General features: G+C 42.6%; 1 protein-coding gene across 1 annotated transcript in view; it reads right to left on the bottom strand.

Moving 5' to 3' along the window:
• Nucleotides 1-26,064, bottom strand: part of SLC9A2 (solute carrier family 9 member A2) — a 91,312-nt gene that overhangs the window by 5,389 nt on the left and 59,859 nt on the right. Inside the window, exons 6-10 of the mRNA XM_061431796.1 lie at nucleotides 18,847-18,936; nucleotides 18,160-18,230; nucleotides 9,627-9,788; nucleotides 4,507-4,603; nucleotides 323-454 (exon numbers count right to left, since the gene is read on the bottom strand). Of these exons, the coding sequence (XP_061287780.1) occupies nucleotides 323-454; nucleotides 4,507-4,603; nucleotides 9,627-9,788; nucleotides 18,160-18,230; nucleotides 18,847-18,936 (552 nt within the window). The remainder of the gene's footprint in view (nucleotides 1-322; nucleotides 455-4,506; nucleotides 4,604-9,626; nucleotides 9,789-18,159; nucleotides 18,231-18,846; nucleotides 18,937-26,064) is intronic.

The following is a 26,064-nucleotide window of genomic DNA, read 5'->3' as shown; positions in this document are numbered from 1 at the left end:
TTTTGTCCACAGCACGTATCGCCTCTAACCTAACAATTTCCTTATTTGGTCCGTTCCTGGTGGGCTTCTCCCCACTAGAATGTGAATTCCACCTGGGAAGGGAGCTTTGTAGTTTTGTTCACCAACGTATTCCAAGTGCCCGGACAGCGTCTGAAACAGGACAGGTGTTTCAGAAGCATCTGGAAAGGATTTACCATGGGCTCCATCCCAGGATTCCTGTGGGCCAGCCCCGCACAGCCCTGTCCTGTCACCAGCTCCCCCGGGATGGCTGCGGGCTCTGCTGATGGAGCTGGCCACGTCCCAGACGCGTGAAGCCCCTTACCCTGTGCTCCCGGTTCAAGCTGCTGTCCTTCCGAATGCTCTCGCGGAGGCTGTGCCGCCGGCGGATCAGGATCTCCTTGGCCTGCCTCTCACTTGTGTCCGCCGTCAGATTATGTCGGTTGTAGGACAAGGTCTGAAATGAAGACGCCAGTGACATTTTACTAAAACGCTGATCACTGCCTGGAAGTTCCAGCGCTTCACTACATTTCTTTGGCTTTGCACCTTTGAAGAGATATTTAACGATGAATGTACAGAGGGTGGGGAGGGGTGGAATAGAAGTTAACACTCTTTCAAATTTTGTTAACATTCAAAGGTTATTAATATTCATGAATTTTGAAAGAATTCATGGTCTATCAAATCTCAAATTTGGTAACAAATTTGGGTAACAATGGTAGTAATTTCAGCTTGTGTTGTTATGTTACTCGCTCAGTCATTGTCCAACTGTTTGTGACCCTCTGGATTGAAGCCCACAAGGCTCCTCTGTCCATGGGGATTGTCCAGGCAAGACTACTGGAGCTGGTTGCCATTTCCTTCTCCAGGGGATCTTCCCAACCCAGGGATCAAACTCATGTCTCTTGTGTCTCCTACATTGACAGGTGGATTCTTTACTACTGCATCACCTAGGAAGCCCCACATATATTCAATAACTGTGTTTGATTGAACCAAATAAAATTCTCTACTTATGAGAAAAAAAAAAACTCATGTTTTAGTAAAAGTCAGCGCATACTTTTCATTGAAAAGTATGATCTTTATAAATTGGAAAATGATTGAATTCATCAAGTATCTTTGACTCCTTTGAAGTACCTTATATGTATTTACTCATCAGTAGCAGCTGGGGAAAAAAAAAAAAATTCATACATTCTCTACTGATAGTAAGACTGGTAGGAAAACCAACCACTTTGGGCCACTTGGTGGTGCTATGACCCTCTAATTAACTTAAGAGCATTTCTTTTCAAATTGAGAAAAGTGGCTGTCTCCACCAGCAATAATCATATCCTAATATTTGAAGCCACACAACATAAAGTAGGGCTGTCCAGGGTATACATTTTTAGTTCTATAAGCTATCAGTCAGTTCAGTCGCTCAGTCGTGTCTGACTCTTTGCAACCCCATGGACCGCAGCACACCAGGCCTCCCTGTCCATCAGCAACTCCCGGAGTTTACTCAAACTCATGTACACTGAGTAGGTGATGCCATCCGACCATCTCATCCTCTGTTGTCCCCTTCTCCTCATGCCTTCAATCTTTCTCAGCATCAGGGTCTTTTCCAGTGAGTCAGCTCTTGGCATTAGGTGACCAAGGTATTAGAGTTTCAGCTTCAGTATCAGTCCTTCGAATGAATATTCAGGACTGATTTCCTCTAGAATGGACTGGTTGGATCTGCTTGCAGTCCAAGAGACTCTCAAGAGTCTTCTCCAACACCACAGTTCAAAAGCATCAATTCTTCGGCGCTCAGCTTTCTTCACAGTCCAACTCTCACATCCATACAGGACTACTAGAAAAACCATAGCCTTGACTAGACGGACCTTTGTTGGCAAAGTAATGTCTCTATTTTTTTAATATGCTGTCTAGGTTGGTGAGAACGTTTCTTCCAAGCAGCAAGCATCTTTTAATGTCATGGCTGCAGTCACCATCTGCAGTGATTTTGGAGCCCCCCAAAATAAAGTCTGCTACTGTTTCCCCATCTATTTGCCATGAAGTAATGGGACCAGATGCCATGATCTTAGATTTCTGAATGCTGAGCTTTAAGCCAACTTTTTCACTCTCCTCTTTCACTTTCATCAAGAGGCTCTTTAATTCTTCTTCACTTTCTGCCATAAGGGTGGAGTCATCTGCATATCTGAGGTTATTGATATTTCTCCTGGCAATCTTGGTTCCAGCTTGTGCTTCATTCAGCCCAGCATTTCTTATGATGTACTCTGCATATAAGTTAAATAAGCAGGGTGACAGTATACAGTCTTGGCATACTCCTTTCCTGATTTGGAATCAATCTGTTGTTCCATGTCCAGGTCTAACTATTGCTTCCTGAATCTGCACACAGATTTCTCAAGAGGCAGGTCAGGTAGGCTGGTATTCCCATCTCTTTCAGAATTTTCCACAGTTTATTGCGATCCACACAGTCAAAGCCTTTGGCATAGTCAATAAAGCAGAAGTAGAAGGTTTTTCTGGAACTCCCTTGCTTTTTCAGTGATCCAGCAGATGTTGGCAATTTGATCTCTGGTTCCTCTGCCTTTTCTAAATCCAGCTTGAACGTCTGGAAGTTCACGGTTCATGTACTGTTGAAGCCTGGCGTGTATAGCCTGGAGCTATACTGTTGAAGTATAGCTATAAGCTATACAGAAATCCATTTCCTAAAATAAACTGTAGTCAGTAATTAAGTTCATTTTCTGATAGAATTAATGCATACTTCTTGGGAATAGCCTTATCCCCAGAACTGTATCAGACCTGGGCTTTCCAGGTGACTCAGTGGTAAAGAATCCACCTGCCAATACAGGAGACAAGGGCTTGATTCCTGGGTCGGGAATATTCCCTGGAGAAGGAAATGGCAACCCACTCCAGTGTTCTTGCCTGGGAAATCCCACGGACAGAGCAGCCTGGCGGGCTACAGTCCATGGGGTCACAAAGAGTCGGACACAACATAATGGCTAAATAACATATCAGATGTAGTAGAGATAAACAGAAGTACCACAGAACCACACTCATTTCCTGCTATCTAGTTGAGCATGTGAAACTAACAAAATAATATGAAAGTGTGAAAAGAAATGCTAAGATGATGTGGTATGTAGGAGCTCTAAGTGATAGTCCATTCAAAGACAGGCCGGGGAATAATTTAGAGGGTGCTGAGGAAACCTTAAAAACTGGAGAATATGGATCAACTGACAGGAAAGAGTGGGGCATTTCAAGTGGACATGCAGAAGACAGCAACACAGTCTGAGGAATGAATCCAGACCCATAGCTCTGTGGGCGCATGGGTGGGTGGGTGAGGGGCGGGTGGCAGCACAGCTGGTTAAGGGGGAACCTGAATACAGATCCCAAAGGCTGAAAGAACACTTGAGCCTGGAAGCCACAACTGTTTTGTCTCATTTTAAATAGAAAGATGCTTTATTAAAAGGGGCTTTAAGGGACATCTCTGGTGGTCCAGTGGTTAAGACTTCGCCTCCCAATCCAAGGGGTGTGGGTCCAATCCCTGGTTGGGGACCTAAGATTCCCATATGCCTCCAGGCCCACAAGCCAGAACATAAACAACAGAAACAATATTGAATTCAAGAACGACTGAAAAAATATTTTCTATAAATAAAAAGAACTTTAAGAAAAGAGTGGAACCGCTGTGACGTCAGATGGAATGGGATGGGCTGTGAGGTCAGCTAAGAAGCTCCATTAAAGCCCTGCATGTGAGTGACCAGGATCCCTGACAAGCACTGTGTCCATGTACCAGGTCACCTCATTGTGCCTCGGTTTCTTCATCCTTAAAATGGAGACAATAGTAATACCACTTGCTGGAGGATGAAGAGTTCAGATACACAACACACGGAAATGGGGGCTGGCAAACCGCACACACTAAGTGTCGGCTGTATTATTAGCAAACTATGAGAATGAGGCTCCGTGATGGAAATGGGTTGAAAGAAGTGGCTCAGAAGATACAGCAAAGGAAGAAACGGTTGCACTCTACAAACAAAGAAGAAGGTTACATACATTTTGAAAAGTCTTCTAAGTGATAAAGCTATTCATTCAAAAAGTTTAAAGAGCAATCAATTTACTTTCTTCACCATTAGATAACACGTGTTTTTATCTCCAAGTCTTTGGTAGCAGAACTCTTACCTCCCCGGGATTCCAGCCTCCAGCCTTGACTAAGGTGTCTGGGAGGAGAGCTGTATGCTAACGGGACAGGCCCCTGGGGGGTGGGAGGTCTGAGGGAAGGAAGTGCCTGGTGTGGGACCTGCAGAGGCTGGCACGATGGTGGCAACGGCCCCTGTAACTGAACAGCGTCAAGTCTGCAGGTACATTTTTAACCAAAGGCAAGTATGTATGTGCTCAGTCACTCAGTCGTGTCTGACTCTTTGCAAGCCCATGGACTATAGCCCTGCAGGCTTCTCTGCCCATGGGATTCTCCATGCAAGAATATTGGAGCGGGTTGCCATTTCCTCCTCCAAAGGCAAGGACATATTTTGATAAATAAATTATTCTTACTCGCTGACGGATCTGATAGAGATTTCTTGACAATATTTCTCGGATTTCATCCATTTCACCAGGCGTGAGCTTCCTTACTTTTTCTTCACGGCAGTCACTGTGAACATTTAGGAAAACACATTTTACTATTCAACAAGTATTAAATTCATCTATGTTCTTCCTTAGAGACGTAATACCATCATTTAACAAGAAGAAACTTAATGAATAATACTTAGGAATTATTTAGTAGTTTAAAATAATTCAAAAAATCTAAAACATTTATTTCAGTGTCAAAATCATTCACATAAGTTTAATCATGCACCAGTTCTTTCAGTCTGTTCATGCAACTATTTAAAGAGGAAAGACTAGAGTAGCTTGCAATGCTATCACTTTATTATTTCTAATGCTCCATAAATAAAGTAGCATAGGATTGTTCTATTTCCACAAAACTTAACGAGCTGAATTTTACTATTATGGCTCTATTTTTTAAAATACCTCATTAGAAATATTTACAAAGACACCATTTATACTACGTATGTTCATACAGTTGGTCCTCTTTGTTCAGGGAGTCCATATTTGCAAATTCACTGACTTGCTACAGTTTATTTAAAAACACATTACCAGTACTCAAGGTACTGTCCCAGTCATTCTCAGACACTTGCAAAGTGAGGTTTGCAAGGTTTGGAAACCTTGTACGCAGGTTTCCAAATGAGGCCAAATATGTCAACCCTTTGCCTCTTAATCTCTGTGTTCATACTGTTAAAAAAAAAAAAAAAAGGTCCTTTTCACCACCTAGTGGAATGTTCTTCACATTTTTGTGCTTTTTATTGGTGATCCTGTTGTTTTAAATGGTTCCCAAGTATAGTTCTGAAGTGCTGTCTAGGGTTCCTAAATGCAAGAAGTTCCTAAGTTTTAATTCTACTTTTTTAAAGGATATTTTAGCAGGATATGGAATTCTAGGTTCAGTTACATTTTTTGAGAATTTTGAAGCTACCAATAGTGTCCACTGGTTTTTATTGAAAAATCAGTGGTCAGGTTTTTTCTCTTTTGAAGAAAATAGGTCTCTTTTTTTCCCCTCTGAGTATGTTTAAGATTTTCTCTTTTTTTTTTTTTTTACTTTCAGCAGTTTTATGAACCTGTATCTACATTTGGTTCTCTCCTTATCTAATCTGCTTGAGGCTGTCAGAACTCATGTCTTTTATCTGTTTGAGGAGATCCTCAGTAAATATTCCTTAAGACATTGCTTCTACCAATTTCTCTCTCATCTCATTCTGGAGCTTTTCAGTATATATGAATCTATCCCATATATTTCTCACTTTCTTTTTCATCTTTTTTTTTTTTTCATACTGTTTTTCATCCTGGTCTTTCCTTCTGTCCTATCTTTCAATTAATTCCTTTTCTCTTCAACTTTATCTAGTCTGCTTTGATAGCTGTCAAATGAGATCCTAAATTTAGTTACTTTATTTTCAGCTCAAATACTTCCCTTTGGTCTTTTTTGTTTATATAATCTCCATGACAATGCCAAAAGGGTCAATGGCACTTTCTTTCCTGAAACATGTTTTTATTTCTATTTTAAAGTCCCTGGCTGACAATTCAATGATCTGAATCCCTTTTGTGTCGACTATTATTTTATAGTTTGTTGATTGTTTCTCAGTGTTTTTTCAGTCACATTTCCTGTCTACTCATACGCTTGGTTATTTTGGATTGAGTATTAGACATATATAAAACAATCATGGGGATACTTTAATCATGGGGATACTCTTTACAATCTTATTTTCTTCCAGAGAAGATTTAAACTTACTTCTCTTGAGCAGCTGAGATAGAGGCAATCTCAGTCTCTGATGATTTAAACAATCAAGAATTGAGATAATTCTAGGCTGGGCTTCTTTCCCTTGAGGGTTAAGGTGTAGGATTTTGAAGTAAAAACCTATAGCTGAGTACATACAAATGGTCCTCCTTCTTGGTAGGTTCTGAATTCTAATTTTATTCTCTAAGACCAATTAGTCTGTCAAAAACCCTGTTTTAGCTTTTTAGACTCTTAAGACACGTTCTCCAAATTCCAGACAGAAAATAGCAATAAATGCCAGTTCTATCCTCTTGAACTTCCCTCTTTTTTTGACTTCTAGCCAAGAAATTCCTCACTGTATGGATACTGTCCGGCTTTCCAGCAGATATTTAAAACACATTTTGTCCTTTCCCTCTAGTTTTCTCAGTAGTTTGGTCTGGACTCAGTTCATTATTGCCAGAAATATGATGCCTTACTGCCTGCCTTTTTCGCTTCTATCCTCCTCCAAAGAAAACACTTCAGAAGAGGTGGAATGGTGAGCATGGCAATCATTTACCCATGTAAATGATATGTAACTGTCCATCAGTTTTTGTTACCCCCTTCCCTAACCCTAAACCTTTGCCTTTACTCCACTTTCGACTGGCTTCAAGATGAACTGTGAACAGAGGTAAAGCTGAGATCTCCTTCTTCTACGACCACTAAGTTAATGACTCCCTTTTGAGAAGCTGGATAGTTGAATTATTTTGTGCTGCACCCACAAAAGGAACAGTGCCTAAGAAAGATCATAAATGGTGAACCTGGAGTAAACTTCAAGGAGCAAGTATAGCCCCATTTTCTACTTGAAGAAACTCAATCTCAGGGAAACAGATGGACCCGCTTAAGGTCACACAGTGAGTGATTTGCAGAGCTGGGACTATAAATCAGTCATTCTGCTCAATCACCACTATCTCCAGTGCAATATAATGCCTTCATTTCTGAGTCATCCTGACCACTACTACTTTTTATTCTGGATTGTGTAAACTACAATAATTTTTATAGGGGACTATTATCCTAGTGAAAATCGGAGTTTATATGGTTGGGTGTGATTTGGAGTTTCTTTCATTTCAACCCTTCCATAGCTAGCATTTTAATTTAGGTGACACTTTGCTGAAACGAGCTTCAAGCTTATCAATGAAAGAAGAAATCATCATAACCTGAAATTTGTCATGTAGAGGAGGAATGATGCTTACGTGATAAACTCATTTGCTAATTTACTGACAGTATTTATAAAGTTGGTTTAAAGCTCAACATTCAGAAAACGAAGATCATGGCATCCGGTCCCACCACTTCATGGAAAATAGATGGGAAAACAGTGGAAACAGTGTCAGGCTTTATTTTTCTGGGCTCCAAAATCACTACAGATGGTGACTGCAGCCATGAAATTAAAAGACGCTTACTCCTTAGAAGGAAAGTTATGACCACCCTAGATAGCACATTCAAAAGCAGAGACATTACTTTGCCAACAAAGGTTCATCTAGTCAAGGCTATGGTTTTTCCTGTGGTCATGTATGGATGTGAGAGTTGGACTGTGAAGAAGGCTGAGCGCCGAAGAATTGATGCTTTTGAACTGTGGTGTTGGAGAAGACTCTTGAGAGTCCCTTGGACTGCAAGGAGATCCAACCAGTCCATTCTGAAGGAGATCAGCCCTGGGATTCCTTCTGAGGGAATGATGCTAAAGCTGAAACTCCAGTACTTTGGCCACCTCATGCGAAAAGTTGACTCATTGGAAAAGACTCTGATGCTGGGAGGGATTGGGGGCAGGAGGAGAAGGGGAAGACAGAGGATGAGATAGCTGGATGGCATCACTGACTCGTTGGACGTGAGTGTGAGTGAACTCCGGGAGTTGGTGATGGACAGGGAGGCCTGGTATGCTGCGATTCATGGGGTCGCAAAGAGTCGGACACGACTGAGTGACTGATCTGATCTGAGCTGATTTATTATTCTGCTATGGATTTGCTATAAGTGTTTAAGTCACTTTACATCCTGGGTATTCATCTTCTCGTTTTTAAAATTAGGGAGACAGACTAGGTCAATGCATCTCAATACTGGACTCCTTATTATAAACTTCTGTAAGTTTAAATATATTTTTATTAGAATATAATTGCTTTACAATGTTGTGTGAGTTTCTGCTGTACAAAATTGTGAATCAGCTATATGTGCACATATATCCCCTCCCTCCTGGACCTCCCTCTCACCACCTCACATCCCACCCCTCTAGGTCATCACAGAGCACCGAGCTGAGCTCCCTGTGCTACAGAGCAGCTTCCCGCCAGCTATCTATTTCACACATGGTCGTGTATATAGTCAGAGCTACTCTCTCAATTCATCCCACCCTCTCCTGCCCCCTCTGTAGTCACAAGCCCATTCTCTACACTGGCATCTCTATTCCTGCCCTACAAATAGATTTATCTGTACCATTTTTCTAGATTCCATATATACTGGCTAATATGCGATATTTGTTTTTCTCTAACTTAACTTGATTCTGTATGACAGGCTATAGGTTCATACACATCACTTATATATAAAAAACCTATACCTGAGCCTCAACACCAGAGATCCTGATTTTATTGGTCTGGCTGGGGCCCAGACATATGTGTTATTGAAATGCTCCTACAGTATTTCCAATGTACAGCCTGTGTTGAGCACCTCTGCACGAGATCGCCACTAAATGTTCTTTCCAAGCCTTAAGTTATGACTCTGTGAATAATCCATGAGGAAATAGCTGTGTAATTACATGCATCTTTATAATTGCAAATCATAACACACCTTAAACTATTCCATTTCAAAATGCTTGCTAAAGAGGCTTTACTTTCAGAACACACTGAACTGTCCAAAGCAAATACAATAAATACGTAATCATCCTAAACATGACCAGGTACTTTCTGACTGGTCCATTCTACAATAACACAACATGACGTGACATGATATAATAGAAAATAAAGGACACACTTCCAGGTTTTCACATTTTAACCAGTAGCTCTTTCTGCTGTGAGGTCTTAAGGACTCATGTTAGGACATAAGTCAAATTTCTTATTATTACTGGTTTCACAAAACTATAAACACCTACATAGCAATAAGTTGCTCAGATGCTCAGTCGAGTGCGACTCTCTGCAACCTCATGGACTGTAACCCACTGGGCTTCTATGTCCATGGGATTTTCCATGCAAGAATACTGGAGTGGGTTGCCATTTCCTCCTCCAGGGGATCTTCCTGACCCAGGGATTGAACCTGTTTCTCTTGTACTGGCAGGTAGGTTCTTTTACCACTGAGGTACTTGGGAAGCCACATTAACTTCTATTTTCAAAATAGGACTTACTTTAAAGATGCAAAAGAAGGAACAGTGCTTATCATCCCAGTTTCTGCCATCTCGATGGCATGTTTTATTTCAAGCTTTTTGTATAAAGACACAATGCTTGACTTGGGTTGGTTCTCCCGAATCAGAAGCTTCCTCAGGTACTTGTCATCAAACTTCTTAAACCTGGAAATAAGCAAAATCAAAACTTTAATTAATTAACATGACACTGAATAAGAAAAAAAAAATCTGTTTTTACCAATAGAATAATTTCCACTACTCCCAGGGGGAAAAAATAGTAGCAGTGTTTAGTTAGTCTGATCATTGTATTTATTTTTGTAGGTGCATACCTGAATATATAGAGAGAGCACATATTAGTGTATTTTTGTTTTAACCACAATATACTTATATCTAATGGGGCTTCCCAAGTGGCCTTAGTGGTAAAGAACCTGCCAGCCAATGCAGGAGACACAGGAGACATCAGCTTGATCCCTGGGTGAGGGAAGATCCCCAGGAAAACGGGATGTCCTTCCCCAGTATTTTTGCCTGGAGAATTCCATGGACAGAGGAACCTGATGGGCTACAGTACATAGGTTCACAAAGAGCTGGACATGACTCAGTGACTAACATTTTCACTTTTCATGCCCAAGACTCCCAAATGTGTGTCTCCAGCTCCAACTTCTCTCCCAAACCCCAGAAATGAGTATCTAGACTCCTGCTCAACCTCTGCACTTGGACATCTCAAACTTGGCATGCTCTAATGGATCTTCTCCCAAGTCATCCCCATTTCAGTTAGCGACAACTCCATTTGGTCAAAAACCCTGATGTCATCTCTGATTCTTTGCCTTCTCTGATATTCCACATTATAGCCTGAACTGTGTTCCCCTCAAAATCCATATGTTACAGTCCTGGTCCCCAGGACCTCAGAATGTGACTGTATTTGGAGATATCTGATTAAGTTAAAGTGAGGTCATTAGTGGGCCTGAATCCAATATGACCGGTGTGCGTACTATAAGAGGAAATTCAGACACAGACATATAAATAGAGAAGACGATGTGAAGAAGCAGAAAAAAGAAGGACATCCACAAGCCAAGAAAGGATGCCTGGGGGAGACCCTTCCCTCTCAGTTCCAAAGGAACCAGTTTCACTGACATCTTATTCTTGGACATCCAGCCCCTAGAACTATGAGAAAATAAACTCCTATTTAAGGCACGGACATGTGGTACTTTGTGACAGCAGCTCTGGCAAACGAATACCCTACATCCACTCTATCAACAACTGCTGTTGGTTCCAGCATTACCATACACCCAAAATCTAATCATTTTCCTGCCATCGCCCTGGGCCCAGCATTGCGTGCTAAGTCGCATTAGTCATGTCCAACTCTGTGCAACCCCATGGACAGTAGCCCGCCAGGCTCTTCTGTCCATGGGATTCTCCAGGCAAGAATACTGGAGTGGGCTGCCATGCCCTCCTCCAGGGGATCTTCCCAGCCCAGGGATGGAACCCACGTCTCCTCTGTCTCCTGCATTGGCAGGTGGGTTCCTTACCACTAGTGCCACCTGAGCATTACCATCTCTCAATGGGTTATTGCAACAGGCACCAAATTGGTTTTCCTGCTCCTGCCACCGTGTTTCTATAGCCTATCCCTGATGCAAACCAGCTGCTGCTGCTAAGTCGCTTCAGCCGTGTCCAACTCTTTGCAACCCCATGGACTGTAGCCCACTAGGCTCTTCTGTCTGTGGGGATACTCCAGGCAAGGATACTGGAGTGGGTTGTCATGCCCTTCCCCAGGGGATCTTCCTGACCTAGAGAGAGAACCAGAGTCTCTTACGTCTCCTGCACTGGCAAACAGGTTCTTTACCACTAATGCCACAGGGATCCCATTAAAGTGTAAATCAAGGACTTCCCTGGTGGCCCAGCGGTTGAGAATCCGCCTGCCAATGCAGGGGATGTGGGTTTGATCCCTGGCCAGAAAAGGTCCCCCGTGCTAAGCCTGTGCGCTGCAAGTAGGGCTGGGGCACTACTGAGCCCAGGCACTGCAACCATGAACACTAAAACCCCTGCACCTAGATCTCGTGCTCTGCAGCAAGACAGGACCACGGTGAGAAGCTCACGCACCAACGAGAGAGCAGCACCCACTCATGGCAAGGAGAGAAAGCCCACACAGCAGTGAAGACCCAGCACAGTCAAAAATAATAAATAAATAAAATTCTCAATAAAAAAGAAGTCAGTCAAACCACGCAACTCCTCTGCCCCTCACTGAGTACAAGTACAATGACCTGGAGGCCCTACGCCACTTGGAGCTGCCTGCTCAAGGCTGTGATGCTCTAGCTCAGGCCCAGCCTCTCTGAGGCCGCCCGTCCCAGAAACGTGCCAGCCCTGCTCCCACCTCGGGGTCTCTGTACTTACTACTCCATTCAGGAACAGTCTTCCCCAAATACCTGCAGGGCTTGCTCTCAGAGTTCCTCTAAGTCTTTTCTTGAAGGTCATTTTCTCACAGAGCCTTTCCTATCTACTGCACTAGAACTGCACTCCAGAACTTGCTCTTCTTCTTCCCAGACACATTTTCCTCCATTGCAGTCAGCATTTTCTAATAGGCTATCCAATGCTTATTTACTGATTTTCTTCTCTGAGCGTTAGAATGATCCATGGGCAGGCTATGTTTTGTTTGCCGGTTTTCCTGTCTTCCCAGTGTCCAGGACACTGCCAGGTGCTTTGTAAGCTTAGAGGCAGACCGGTCCAGTTCCGCCCTGGACCCACACCCTGTAACAGATCAGGTTACTTGGTGATGCCCTTCCACCATGGCTGAGGTGACCTGCTCAGTCCTGCTTCCTGCCACTGAGATCAATAATGTCACCTGCTTTGGTCAATGGGCAGTTAGGAGACACGATGATGAGAGCAGAGGCTATGAATGGGCTTGCTCACTGGAGCTCACTTCTTACGCTCCCACATGGCAGGAGAAGGATGTACATGGAGTGACTCCTTGGTCCCAGGACAAAGGTGAATGTCCCATGGAGCAGAGTTAAGTGACCCCACTTACATCAGAGAAGGCCGGCCAGGATCAGCCGAGGACCCACTGATGCTCTGAAGCTGGAGCAAGACCTGGCCAGATGAGCTGACTCTCTGCCTCCTAACTTAAGTACTTTGTTTCCTTTTCCTGCTGCAAAAAGACAATGTATTTCATTTTATTTTTCCTATCAAAAATAATACATTTTCTTAAGCAGCATCATAGATTCTGAAGACAACTGTGCAGCCTGTTCATGTGGTGATAGAAGAGGAACGCTTTCTGCATATGTCACCCTGAACTTGGTTCTGTGTGAAATATTGAACAATTTTTTCCCTCTGCTTTTGAGGGTTTTTTTTTCCTTCTTTTTTTTTTTTAATTGGAGTATAACTGCCTCACAATGCTGTGTTAGTTTCTGCTGTACAACAACATGAATCAGCTATAACAAGTGACTGCTCCTGTAAGCAGTCAAATATTGAGTTGGTTTGTCTATAACTATTATGCCAATATTCAAGTGAATCAGTATGCACTAAATATTTGATGAGAAAAAATTAATGTGTTACAATGATCACTGTAAGTCCAAGGTGGTTTATAGGCACACCTGTGCTATGAAAGTGGACAATGTTAAGCTGTATTCATGGTACTACTCCTTTGTTCCAAATACAGGAGAGCTAAGAACAACTGCAGAAAGCTATCTTGAAAGAGTTTTGCTACTGACTGGTCTCCACACAAAACACTAGGCCTATTTTTATCCAAGTTTATTTTGAATTTCACGTGAAGCTCACTGAACCAGGACACCTGGCAGCAACACAACACCTTTCCAAACCTGTATTAATATTATTGTTGTTGTTGTTTTAGTTTTCTTTTTTTTTTTTGCCCAGCTGTGTCCGACTCTTTGCAACCTCATGGACTGTAGCCCTCCAGGCTCCTCTGTCCATAGCATTCTGCAGGCAAGAATCCTAGAGTGGATTGCCATTTTCTACTCCAGGGGATCTTCCCGACCCAGGGATCAAATCCGCATCTCCTGCTCTGGCAGGTAGCTTGTTTACCACTGTGCCACCCGGGAAGCCCAACTAGAGACTCACAAAAAGAATGAACATTGAAGACAGTGACATCTGCTCTACGCAGAGTAGGGTTTATAGCCTTTATTTGCTCTATCTCCATACTTTTCATTTCTCCGCCAAGCTACACATACGTGGCTTTTTTACTATCATCAGACAACTTCTGCCAAACATGAGAAACATCCTTACTGCATGACCCTTTCATTTCATTTTCAAACGAGCAAATGGCTCAAGAACCCTCTGGAAGGACCATTAGAAATCTACAGTAAAAGGATTTCAGAGGGAAGAACAGGATACCCAACACACCTAAAACAGTCGCTTGTTTTTCATGCCATTTTTGTAACATCCACCATTATGTACAGACCAGAAATGAGATCTGAGAACTCATTTTAAGAATGACCTGTGTCAGCGTCAAATCCCTTCACACAAACTTCTCTACTCTACCTGCAGTGCACACTGTGCTTGACAATCCAGAAAATTATTTGTATTTACCTGGAAAACTTCATGCATGCAAATATGTAAGGCTTCATAAATTTCTTCAGTGAAGTATGTACACTGCAGAGAAAGTGCCACGTTTGTTGCAATATTACCTTCCGGACATGAATCAAGGTTGGCTCCACCATGTTTTGTATTTATCATCCAATTAGCCCAGAGCTTACAGATGTGTGCCCAGAACAGACTCATATATAGAGATGAAGTGTTTTTGCCTAGAAGGCAGGATGAAGCTAGACTTTCTCTAGTCCTTCACCTTCTGGACCAAATCACATGATCACAGGGCTCACCTCTTCCATCACCTACCACAGCCCCAGGGCCAACCAACCTCATTCCTGCACCATATCTATGTTTCCTTCTGTTTGGACGTCAGGGGAGTGGGATAAATCTCTAGTTCAGTCTCCCCTTGGGAAAAGGACAAACTGCTCTGGATTACCATGCTCACTTATCACTTCAGAAAAGGATTGATACAATGTGAGAGAAATAAAAGTGGTCGGGTTCAAAGGGATGCTGAAGATGGATAAAGGCATGGGGCTGCCCTGGTAGCTCAGAAAGTACAGAATCCATCTGCAATGCAGGAGACCTGGGTTCAATCCCTAAGTCAGGAAGATCCCTCGAAGAAAGAAATGGCTCCCCACTCCAGTGTTCCTGCCTGGAGAATTTCATGGACAGTGGAGCCTGGCAGGCTACAGTCAATGAGGTTGCAAAGAGTCGGACACGACTTAGTGACTCTCTTTCATGCCAACAACAAAGAACAAGAGGCAGAAAAGCCTGTATCATGGGCTTGGCATAGACATCCAGAGACCTAAAGCAGGATGATGGAGGGAGTTACAGCAGGGTTCTCTGCTCTGCCTCCTGCTTCCAAAAAAGTGAATACCACCACGACAATTGGCCTTTTGTTTCATGTTTTTACAACACAGATTTTAATTCACTTTATTTTATTACTAAGTGTTCCCATCTCGCTAATCAAGTACTCTGTTCATACAAACAAAATATTTTTCCTTTAGTTATGAAGGAAGGCTCTGTCCAGGGGCCTCTGAACATTAGCAAACAACGTGGTCAGGCTTGTGAAGGTTGTGCCAGCACGTGTAGTCTCCGTAACTCATTACTTAATGATGTCACACACACCCCCCCGTTTGCTGTGTGACTGCTTAGTTGCCTTTACTATATTGCAAAGTTCTAAAGGCCCAAGTCTATGGCTTCTATTGCTCCTGTAGTCCACTGTCAAGTCAGAATATGTGAGCAAACAGGAAGCACTCAAAGATGTACTTATGCTAAATTATGTACATTGGTAGGTTGGGGAACTTCACGTAAATTTGCAAGGAGGGGGAAATCTGCTTGCAAGTTAGGAAAGAAAAGACAAGAGGTTGAACGGGGATCCACCAAATATATCTTGGGACCTGTCTGCCTCTCTTCAAGGACCAGCTGAAACACCCTCCTTCAAAAGTCTTTCCCAGACAGTGATGTGCCAGCAAATTTAACACATGTATGATTTGTAGCATTTGTCAGTTCCCTAGTTCATTCCCCCCATAGCTGAGTCCAGACACCAATGTGGAAGGCTTTGACTCAGATACACAGAGTCAGCTCCCACCAGCCCAGGGGAGCGGCTTCTGTACCACACGGGTCCTAACCCTGCTATTAGAATTAATCCTTATTTCTTGATCCCGTGAGTCTGCTTTTCAGTATATGTTAAAGGGTGCACCTAATTGTGCCTGGTAGTGTACCACTTGCATTTCAGCAATAAGATCCTTGAGAAAGGTTCTGAATCTTTAATGTCACACATGTATACACACTGTGTGAATCACAATAAACTGTGGAAAATTCTGAGAGAGATGGGAATACCAGACCACCTGACCTGCCTCTTGAGAAACCTATATGCAGGTCAGGAAGCAACAGTTAGAACTGGACATGGAACAACAGACTGGTTCCAAATAGGAAAAGGAGTACATTAAGGCTGTATATTGTCACCCTGCTTATTTAACTTCTATGCAGAGTACATCATGAGAAACGCTGGGCTGGAAGAAGCACAAGCTGGAATCAAGATTGCCGGGAGAAATATCAATAACCTCAGATATGCAGATGACACCACCCTTATGGCAGAAAGTAAAGAGGAACTAAAAAGCCTCTTGATGAAAATGAAAGACGAGAGTGAAAAAGTTGGCTTAAAGCTCAACAATCAGAAAACTAAGATCTGGTCCCATCACTTCATGGGAAATAGATGGGAAAACAGTGGAAACGGTGTCAGACTTTATTTTTTGGGGCTCCAAAATCACTGCAGATGGTGACTGCAGCCATGAAATTAAAAGACGCTTACTCCTTGGAAGGAAAGTTATGATCACCCTAGATAGCATATTCAAAAGTAGAGACATTACTTTGCCAACAAAGGTCCGTCTAGCCAAGGCTATGGTTTTTCCTGTGGTCATGTATGGATGTGAGAGTTGGACTGTGAAGAAAGCTGAGTGCTGAAGAATTGATGCTTTTGAACTGTGGTGTTGGAGAAGACTCTTGAGAGTTCCTTGGACTGCAAGGAGATCCAACCAGTCCATTCTAAAGGAGATCAGCCCTGGGTGTTGTTTGGAAGGAATGATGCTAAAGCTGAAACTCCAGTACTTTGGCCACCTCATGTGAAGAGTTGACTCACTGGAAAAGACTCTGATGCTGGGAGGGACTGGGGGCAGGAGGAGATGGGGACAGCAGAGGATGAGATGGCTGGATGGCATCACCGACTCAATGGACGTGAGTTTGAGTGAACTCCAGGAGATGGTGATGGACAGGGAAGCCTGGCGTGCTGCGATTATGGGGTCGCAAAGAGTCAGACACAACTGAGCGACTGAACTGATACATACATATATGTGTGTTTATATATATATATATATATATATATATATATTTACATATAAATTATATATTAGCTTAGACAGTAAAGAGTCTGCCTGCAATGCAGGAGATCCAGGTTTGATACCTAGGTTTGATACCCCTGGAGAAGGAAAGGGCAACCCACTCCAGTATTCTTGCCTGGAAAATCCATGGACAGAGCAGCCTGACAGGCTACAGTCATGGGGTCTCAAGAGTCGGACACAACTTAGTGACTAAACCAGCACATAAATTATATATACATAGAGAGAGATACACATTTATGTGTGTGTGTGCATGTGTAGTCGTGTCCAACTCTTTGTGATCCCATGGACTATAGCCCACCAGGCTTCTTTGTCCATGGAATTCTTCAGGCAAGAATACTGGAGTGGGTTGCCATTTCTTCCTCCAGGGGATCTTCTTAACCCAGGATCAAACCCATTGGCACGCAGATTCTTTACTCCTGTGCCACCTGGGAAGCCCAAACATCTATGTAAATGCACGTAATTTTTCAGAGAAGTGTAACTTTAAAAATATTTGCTATTTTTGCAAGTCTATGTATCTCCTCAGGTGCTCTGGAGCTCTGCCTTTGACAAAGCCCCTCAACATGTGTGGGAGAACAGACAGTAATGGAACCCCCAGTTTTAAACCAAACAGACTGCATTCCTCGGCCTCCCCCACAGTCAGTCCTGGTCATGCAAGGCCAGGCCATGTGATTCAACTGGAAGAACTGAGTGAGGCCTCTGATAACTTTGATTAGGCGGAAGCTAGGACATATTCTTTGTCTCTTTGTTGACTTTCTTCCTGGAATGTGCACGTAATAGCTAGTGCCGCAGCAGCCATTTTTGGCCTGAAAGGCAACCTTGGAAATGGAGGTTCTTGGTGGAGGAAGGGTCCTGGGACCATGAGGAGTCAGTGGAGCATAATTCACCTGTTAACCGTACACTGCCTACCTGATACTTACATAAGAGAGAGATAAGCTGCTACCTTGTTAAAGCTACTATTGTTCTAAGCCTCTATGAGAGCCAAACTTTATCTTAAAGGACAGACTATGGCACAATAGGAAAGATCTGAAAGTTTGAAAAAATAACACAAGTCAGTATGTCCTGCTCCCAGACTGATCCAGAGCCACTTAAAGCCTTCTTACTTGTCTCTCCAAAAGTTGTGACCCCAATGACCACAAACATCTTCAATCCCGGTCTTCACGTGATCAAAAAACTAAAACAGAAAAAGCCAGCTGGTTGATTAATTTTTACCCGAAATCAGTCATTTCTGTTTCTATTTACAGAAATTATTAATTCCTACTTATAGAAATGATAGTGACTATTTCTGTGTGTAGAAATTATAACTATAGAAATTTACAGAATTCTAATAGAAATACTACTACTACTTCTATCACGCCTAAACTTCAAAGATGCTGATACTTTTTGGTTTTGGTTTGCTCGAGTTTTAACTGAAAACAAAGAAGACAATTCATCTTCAAACAAATTCATGAGATGTTTGTCATATCAATAATTAGAATTCATAACACAATAGTTTGTACTTTTGGAAACTATGAAATATGGTCACAATTTTCCAGTAGAAACATTTCAGGCTGAAGTAAGGGCTAAAAGGGGATTCCTTGGCCCTGTATTCCTGCAGGTGTGTAGCCTCCAGGGGGGGCTATGTTCATTCTACCCTCAAATCAGCTCTTCCTCAGCCCACCTCCTACACCCCATCACCCTCTGCCAGTTACCTCTTCTTCAGGAAATGAGACCATGGTGTCAAGCTGTCTGACTTAATCCCATAATTTTCCCTGTGACCACTTAAATTGATCTGCTACATTAATACCTACCCGACAATGGATTTCCTCACTGACAGCTTGCTGCTTCTTATTGGACCTCTTAACATCAAGGAACTCCACCAGTGGTCGGATAGTTATTCCCTGCACAAAAGAAGCGGGGAGGAAAACCGTATAAAATTCAAGAATAACTTGTAACCTCCTAATACTTGATAACCAACAAAAGATACCCTGCCCCCAAGACTTAACGGAGCGTAAGTAACATTTTGTTCATTTTTCCTTCCTCTTTAAAAACTGGCATATTTTCAGAGAGCCATGTCCCAAAAGCTTCTACTACAAAACAATGTAGACAGGATGCAAGAAATTGAAAATGTGACGCTCTGGAATTCTAAGAAAAGGAAAATCCTAAGAAATAATAAAGGCTCATCCAGTTCAGAGGAATCGTCTACTTGTCTTATTCACAGAAAACATTTCAATTATTCATTCATTAATCTGTTAAACAATCTGAATTGAGCTTTTACGGTGTCCATGTCAGAGGCTTGGGAATCAGGGACTCAGAGATGGACAGTTAAGAACCTCAGCTTGAGGACATCGTAGTCTTGTGAGGAGAAGGATACACACAAAACAGTTAACAAAGTAGAAGCAGGAAGAGAGGGATACACAGGGAGCAGGTCAAGGGGGGGGCTCTGTGGAAAGGTAACCCTGGAGCTGAACCTTACAAGATCTTGTGCTGCTGTGCTGACTTGTGTCCGAATCTGTGACCCCATGGACCATGGCCCGCCAGGCTCCTCTGCCCATGGGGATTCTCCAGGCAAGAATACTGGAGTGGGTTGCCATTTTCTCCTCCTGGGGATATTCCTGACCCAGGAATCAAACCTGTGTCTCCTGCATTGGCTGGTAGATTCTTTACCATTGAGCCACCTGGGAAGCCCATTATATACATAATATTCTACTAAATATATATATATATATATATATATATATATAAATAAATATATACTCTCTCTGCATATGCATGAAATACATAATCCTACTTATGAAATGCACAAAACCTTTACAAAGAGAACTATAAATGTAATTAAAGGATACTGAAAATATTTGAGTTTTAAAAAGACACAATTCCTAGATAGCACTATACAACACCATCATGATGACAATTTTATCTCAATGTATATGCAGTACAATTCCAGTTACATGTTCCAAATGATTTTAAACAGAACTTGAATATTTAGAAGTCAAGAAAATGTTCAAAATTAACCTGGAAGAGTAAATATAACCAGAGAAATTCAGACAAAATAGAATGGTGGTGACCTTACAGCTACCAAAATAGCTAATATGTTTAAAATTATGTGATATGGATACTAAAATAGGCCAGGGTAAGGACGGGGTGAGAATGTGGGGTCAAGGAGGATCCCCAAGTTACTCGCCTGGTTGGCAGATGGCTGCTACCACTGGGCATGAAGAATTCACAGGGTCACTGGACTTGGGGAAGGGGTGAATATGTTAAGGGATGCTCCCTGACACGAATTTGATTGCTATTTCATCTCTCTGCACATCTTTAAGTCTTTCCTTGGTGGCTCTGACAGTAAACAATCTGCCTGCAATGCTGGAGACCCAGGTTCGATCCCTGGGTCAGGAAGATCCCCTGGAGAAGGGAATGGTTACCCACTCCAGTATTATTGCCTATGAAATCCCATGGATGGAGGAGCCTGGCGGGCTACAGACCACAGGGTTGCCCAGAGTGGGACATGACTTTGCAACTAACACTTTCATTTGATAATATAAACTGTGAGACACAGATATCTTAAAGGAGGTCGTTAATTTTGTTCCATCAGTCCAGCTTCAAGCATTTTTCAGCTTTAATTTTCTGAAGCATGAGTGATTTTAAGCAAACCTGGAATAAGGCACACCTTGCGTTCTACCTGTATTTCCATCTGCCACTTTGAAATAACATAGGTGGTAACAACCATTTTTCAATCAACACGTAATCTGCCATTTTTAACTTATGTGATTGAAAATAGGTATCAGCACGCGGTTTGCAGTGATGGGTGATTTCATGAGTTTCAGATTCCATGAAGCCTCGAGGTTAATAATAGCTCTAGGGGAAAAAAATCAACAAAGTCCATGCTATTTATAAAATGATATAGTGTGTTCTCAGTATGCAAAGTGCTGTTTCATATGCTTTTACCTACCAGTATCCATTCAGTTAATAATAAGGCAGTGTCTTACATTTATAACAATAATGTATTGATGAGATGCAATGGAACATTGACACTGTCTTTTTTCTCACTCCCTAACTTTATTTTTTATTTTATATTGGAGTATAGCTTATTGTTGTTGTTGTTCAGTCGCTAAGTCGTGTCCATTGCATTTGGATTCCGTGGACTGCAGCACACCAAGCCTAGAGTGCTTCCCTGTCATTCAGTTCAGTTCAGTTCAGTCACTCAGTCATGACTCTTTGCGACCCCATGAATCACAGCACGCCAGGCCTCCCTGTCCTTCACTATCTCCCAAAGTTTGCTCAAATTCATGTCCATTGAGTCGGTGATGCCATCCAACCATCTCATCCTCTGTGGGCCCCTTCTCCTCTTGCCCTCAATCTTTCCCAGCATCAAGGTCTTTTCCAATGAGTTGGTTCTTCACAGCAGGTGGCCAAAGTATTAGAGCTTCACGCTTCAGCATCAGCCCTTCCAATGAATATTCAAGGTTGATTTCCTTTAGGATGGGCTGATTTGATCTTGCAGTTCAAAGTGAAAGTGAAAGTCACTCAGTCGTGTCTGACTCTTTGCGACCCCATGGACTGTTGTTGATGGAATTCTCCAGGCCAGTATACTGGAGTGGGTAGCCTTTTCCTTCTCCAGGGGATCTTCCCAACCCAGGGATCCAACCCAGGTCTGATGGGCTACAGGAGCCTGGCAGGCTACAGTCCATAAGGTCACAAAGAATCGGACACAACTGAATCAATTTAGCATGCACTTAGCACACATATTCTAGTTTTATATACAGTCTCTATTTTTCATTAGTCTTCTGTAGGTGTTTATGTTTTCTTTTTTAATTACCAAATGGGATGAATTTGTGTATGTTCATTTTATGTCTAGCCATGTGGGTTAACAAATAAAGAAATCCCTTCGTTTTCCAACAAACCACTGAAAGACATATTTACAAAGCATAAGTTAAATTTTCATACTTTCACGCAGCTTTGTTGCAATAAACACAACACCCTAGAGCCAGGCCTGGCAGAGAGGAATGGTTACGCAGTGGCCCCAGGGAACATATCAGCTCAGTAAGGTTTATTTTTCCCCTGGGCTTCCCAGACGGCTCTAGTGGTAAAGAAACCGCCTGCCAAAGCAGGAGACAAAGGAGACAGGATTTTGATCCCTGGGTGGGGAGACCCCCGGAGGAGGAAATAGCAGCCCACTCCAGTATTCTTGCCTGGAGAATCCCATGGACAGAGGAGGCTGGTGGGCTACAGTCCATGGGGTCACAAAGAGTTGGACATGACTGAAGTGACTTAGCATGCACGCACGTGCCATCTCTGCTTTCTGCCCACCCTCAAACCCTCACTCTTCTCCTCCCAGCAAAGTGGGAAAGAAAAAGGAACTGCTGTCTGATTAAATAAGGTACATTCTTTGGGTTTGTTCTTTGGGAAGAATTTTCTTTTGGTTTCTTTGGAATTAAATTTTATAAAAAAAAAGGCGGGGGGCGGCTGTGGCAGGGGTGAGTGGGTATGGCTTTATATTTCTTTGCTGATTTAGCAGAAAACTTTCAGAACAACTTGAAGAAACTGTTTTCATTCATTAAAAAATATTACTATCATGCTGTCTTGTATAAGGCTTTCTCACATTCCAAGTTTGATCAGAGAGATTCATAAATACAGTTGTGCATACAGTATTTATTTTAGAATAATAAATAAATCCTACTTACCCCATTTTAGGATGAAGTAAGTAGGGTGACAATCATAAAAGTGTTCAAGGAGGAGCCTGTGAACTTGCAAATCCAGGTACCTCACAGTTCCAGACAATGTCTTAACAGCTGGTTATGAAACCAGTTTACTATGGAGGCAAAATGAGGCTCCATTCTTGCAATTCCTGTCAACCGTGCTCCTTGATGGACTTCTAGTTAATAACTGAATGAATTTGCAGAATTGTGACAATCTGCTCTATAATTGTAAGGACTAACTGAATAATAATTATTGGGCTCTAAAATACATTGAAAGGAGTTGAGTTTTCCTTTTTTTTTTTTTTTAATATCATTTTACTTAATGTTATGATGAAGACAGAGAAAATCCCCAGGTTGAACACTGGCATCAGATATTGTGTTTACATACATATTTCCTCCATATTGCTTGGGAGGGAGGTTCCATGATTCAGATCTTACAGCAAAGCAAACAGAGGCTCATGGAGGCTGTTAGAACACCGACCCAGAACAGCTTTACTCCAAAACCTGCACTTTCCACTACTGGGCTCCAGCTCTTCTCAATCTGGATGATCATTTGAAAACCAGAGAGACAGGTTATATTGTCTATGTCATTACCAACCTCATTTAAATGAAACTGAGTGTATTCACACGAGCAATCAGAATTGTTTACTCATTCAATGTTCTGGGTCAGATGGTAAAGAGTCTGCTTGCAATTTGGGTTCAATCCCTGGGTCAGGAAGATCCTCGGGAGAAGGGAAAGGCAACCCACACCAGTATTCTTGCCTGGACAATCGCATGGACAGAGGAGCCTGGCAGTCCATGAAGTCTCAAAGAGTCAGATACGGCTGAGCACAGCACAGCACAGTCGATTTACAATGTTGTGCTATTTTTGGGTATACAGCAAAGTGTTCCCATTATACATTTACATGTATCTATTCTTTTTCAGATTCTTTTTCCATATAGGTTATTACAGAGTACTGAGTTCCTGTGTTGAGTAGTTCCTTATTGATTATCTTATTTTTATATACATAGTAGTGTTTATATGTTAATTCTAAACACCCAATTTATCACTCCCACAATGAACTTATTTACAGACACACTGCTCTTTTTTAACTTGACACATTAAAAACTTTCTTAATCAGTGTTAACTACTGCTATACATGGTGTTCATTCAGTCTTCTAACATGAGGAATCAAAGCCTCACTTGCATCTTTTGGTTGAGCTCCAATTTGAAAAAATCCAAAATACCAAGACTGAGTAATAATACCTTATATTAACCACCTATGTACACACATTCAAAGAGTCAATAGTATAAATTTATTGTAACATTCTTCTTTTTCCTATTGATGTCTGTTCTGATTGTAGAAGGGCAATTCTCCATCTGTCCGACCTATTCAATAGTATCTAAACTCTGAGCTTACATTTTGTGTGTCCTCTCTCGGGTTACATCTTTTTATTCAGCCTTTTTTATTTCATTTTACAAAGCCTCACCCATGGTGTTGGGGCAGGGGGCTGTTATTACACTGTGGATATTTGTGTAGATAATAAGAGCTGATGGATTCATCTCCAAATGACCCGGCTGCTAGTTGCTCTAGACTGACACGGTTCTATTTTTGTATTTGAAACTCAGACATGACACCTTGAGCTCTGAGAGTGTGGAGAGAAGTCCGGAGGATTGACTCAGCCTGGCCAGGGCTTCCGGTGGGGCGTAAGGACAGAGCAGCAGGCTTGGGAAGAGGAGGAGAGTGACACCCTTGGTCTGACCTGCCCCCTCAACCACTCTGCCCTAAGCTGCTGTTGCAACACTAAAACGCTCAAGGCAAAATGGATTCACTTTCTTTTTCAAATTATTTTCCTACTTAGGCTGTTATGTAATATTAAGCATCGTTTAGAAAAGAAGAGTTACGTGTATACCTGAATCACTTTGCTGCACACCTGAAACTAGCACAACACTGTTACTCAACTATACTCTGATATAAAACAAAAAGTTACACGCATGGATGCAATATATATTACCGTATTTAAATAGATAGCCAGTGGGAATTTGCTGTATGATGCAGGGAGCTCAAACCCAGAGCTCTGTGACAACCTAGAGGGGTGGGATGGGGTGGGAGGTGGGAGGGAGGCTCTAGAGGGAGGGGATATACATATACCGATGGCTGATTCATGTTGATATATAGCAGAAAACGATGCAATATTGTAAAGCAGTCACCCTCCAACTAAAAATAATTTTTAAAAAATGGATTCATTTCACAGCATCATCTCCCCGCTACTCTGAGAGCAGCTACTTGGATGCTTGTGCCAAGGTTCCTGTAAACACAGTGTGAGCAGATGGAGACAGGGTCTCTGCTTCTCTCCACCCAGAGGCTCCATGCTGTCTCCCTGCATTTAGGACAGGAGCTCTAACCAAACCCAGATGTCTGAACTCAATTAGTATGTTAATCAACTGAACTATACCTAACCATAACCTGGTAAAGACTGTCTTCTCTCGGGGGTCAGCAGAACCCCAAGGTTCTGAGCCTGTCTCTGGAGACAGGGTCCCTGGCTCACCCCCAGCTTCCATCACTCACCAACCTGTGCCCTGATCAGCTCGCTCTCCCTCTCTGAGCCTCAGCTTCCTCAGCTGGGGGAACCACTGGTCTCCTTCACCAGGGCTTGTCTGGAGGATGAAATGAGATCGTGCACCCAGGATAGCCCCTGTCTCAGTTTCAGTTCAAATCAGTCGCTCAGTCGTCTTTGACTCTTTGCGACCCCACGAACCGCAGCACGCCAGGCTTCCCTGTCCATCACCAACTCCCGGAGTCCACCCAAACCCATGTCCATCAAGTCGGTGATGCCATCCAACCATCCCATCCTCTGTCGTCCCCTTCTGCTCCTGCCCTCAATCTTTCCCATGCCCAACACAACAAGGAAGAAGTCACTGGAAGGCTCTGCATGGCAAAGATGCTGGTGACAAGGACCTTGGGGGACAGTGGCCATTTCTCCACTCGGGGAAGGATCTCCCCAGGTTTCCTCTTCCCATCCTCCCCAGGATTCCTTAGCCTGAACAAACTACCGTCCACAGTGTTGGCAGGTATGAGTGAGAGAAGGATGAACCGCTACATGGAGAGGTAACCAGAAGGAGAAGAAATGCAGGACATACAACACACTCACTCTGCACTGGCCACTCTAGCAGGTACTTCATTGCTTTATTTTTAAGGATTTTTTTTTAACATGGACCATTTTTAAAGTCTTTATGAATCCGTTACAATATTGTTTCTGTTGTATGCTTTGGTTTTTTTTTTGGCCATGAGGCAGGTAGGATCTTAACTCACTGACCAGGGATGGAACCCACATGTCCTGTACTGGAAGCCA

This window comes from Bos javanicus, chromosome 11, assembly GCF_032452875.1.
Source record: "Bos javanicus breed banteng chromosome 11, ARS-OSU_banteng_1.0, whole genome shotgun sequence".
In the NCBI taxonomy this organism is placed as follows: domain Eukaryota; kingdom Metazoa; phylum Chordata; class Mammalia; order Artiodactyla; family Bovidae; genus Bos; species Bos javanicus.
This window is presented reverse-complemented; position numbering and strand designations above follow the sequence as displayed.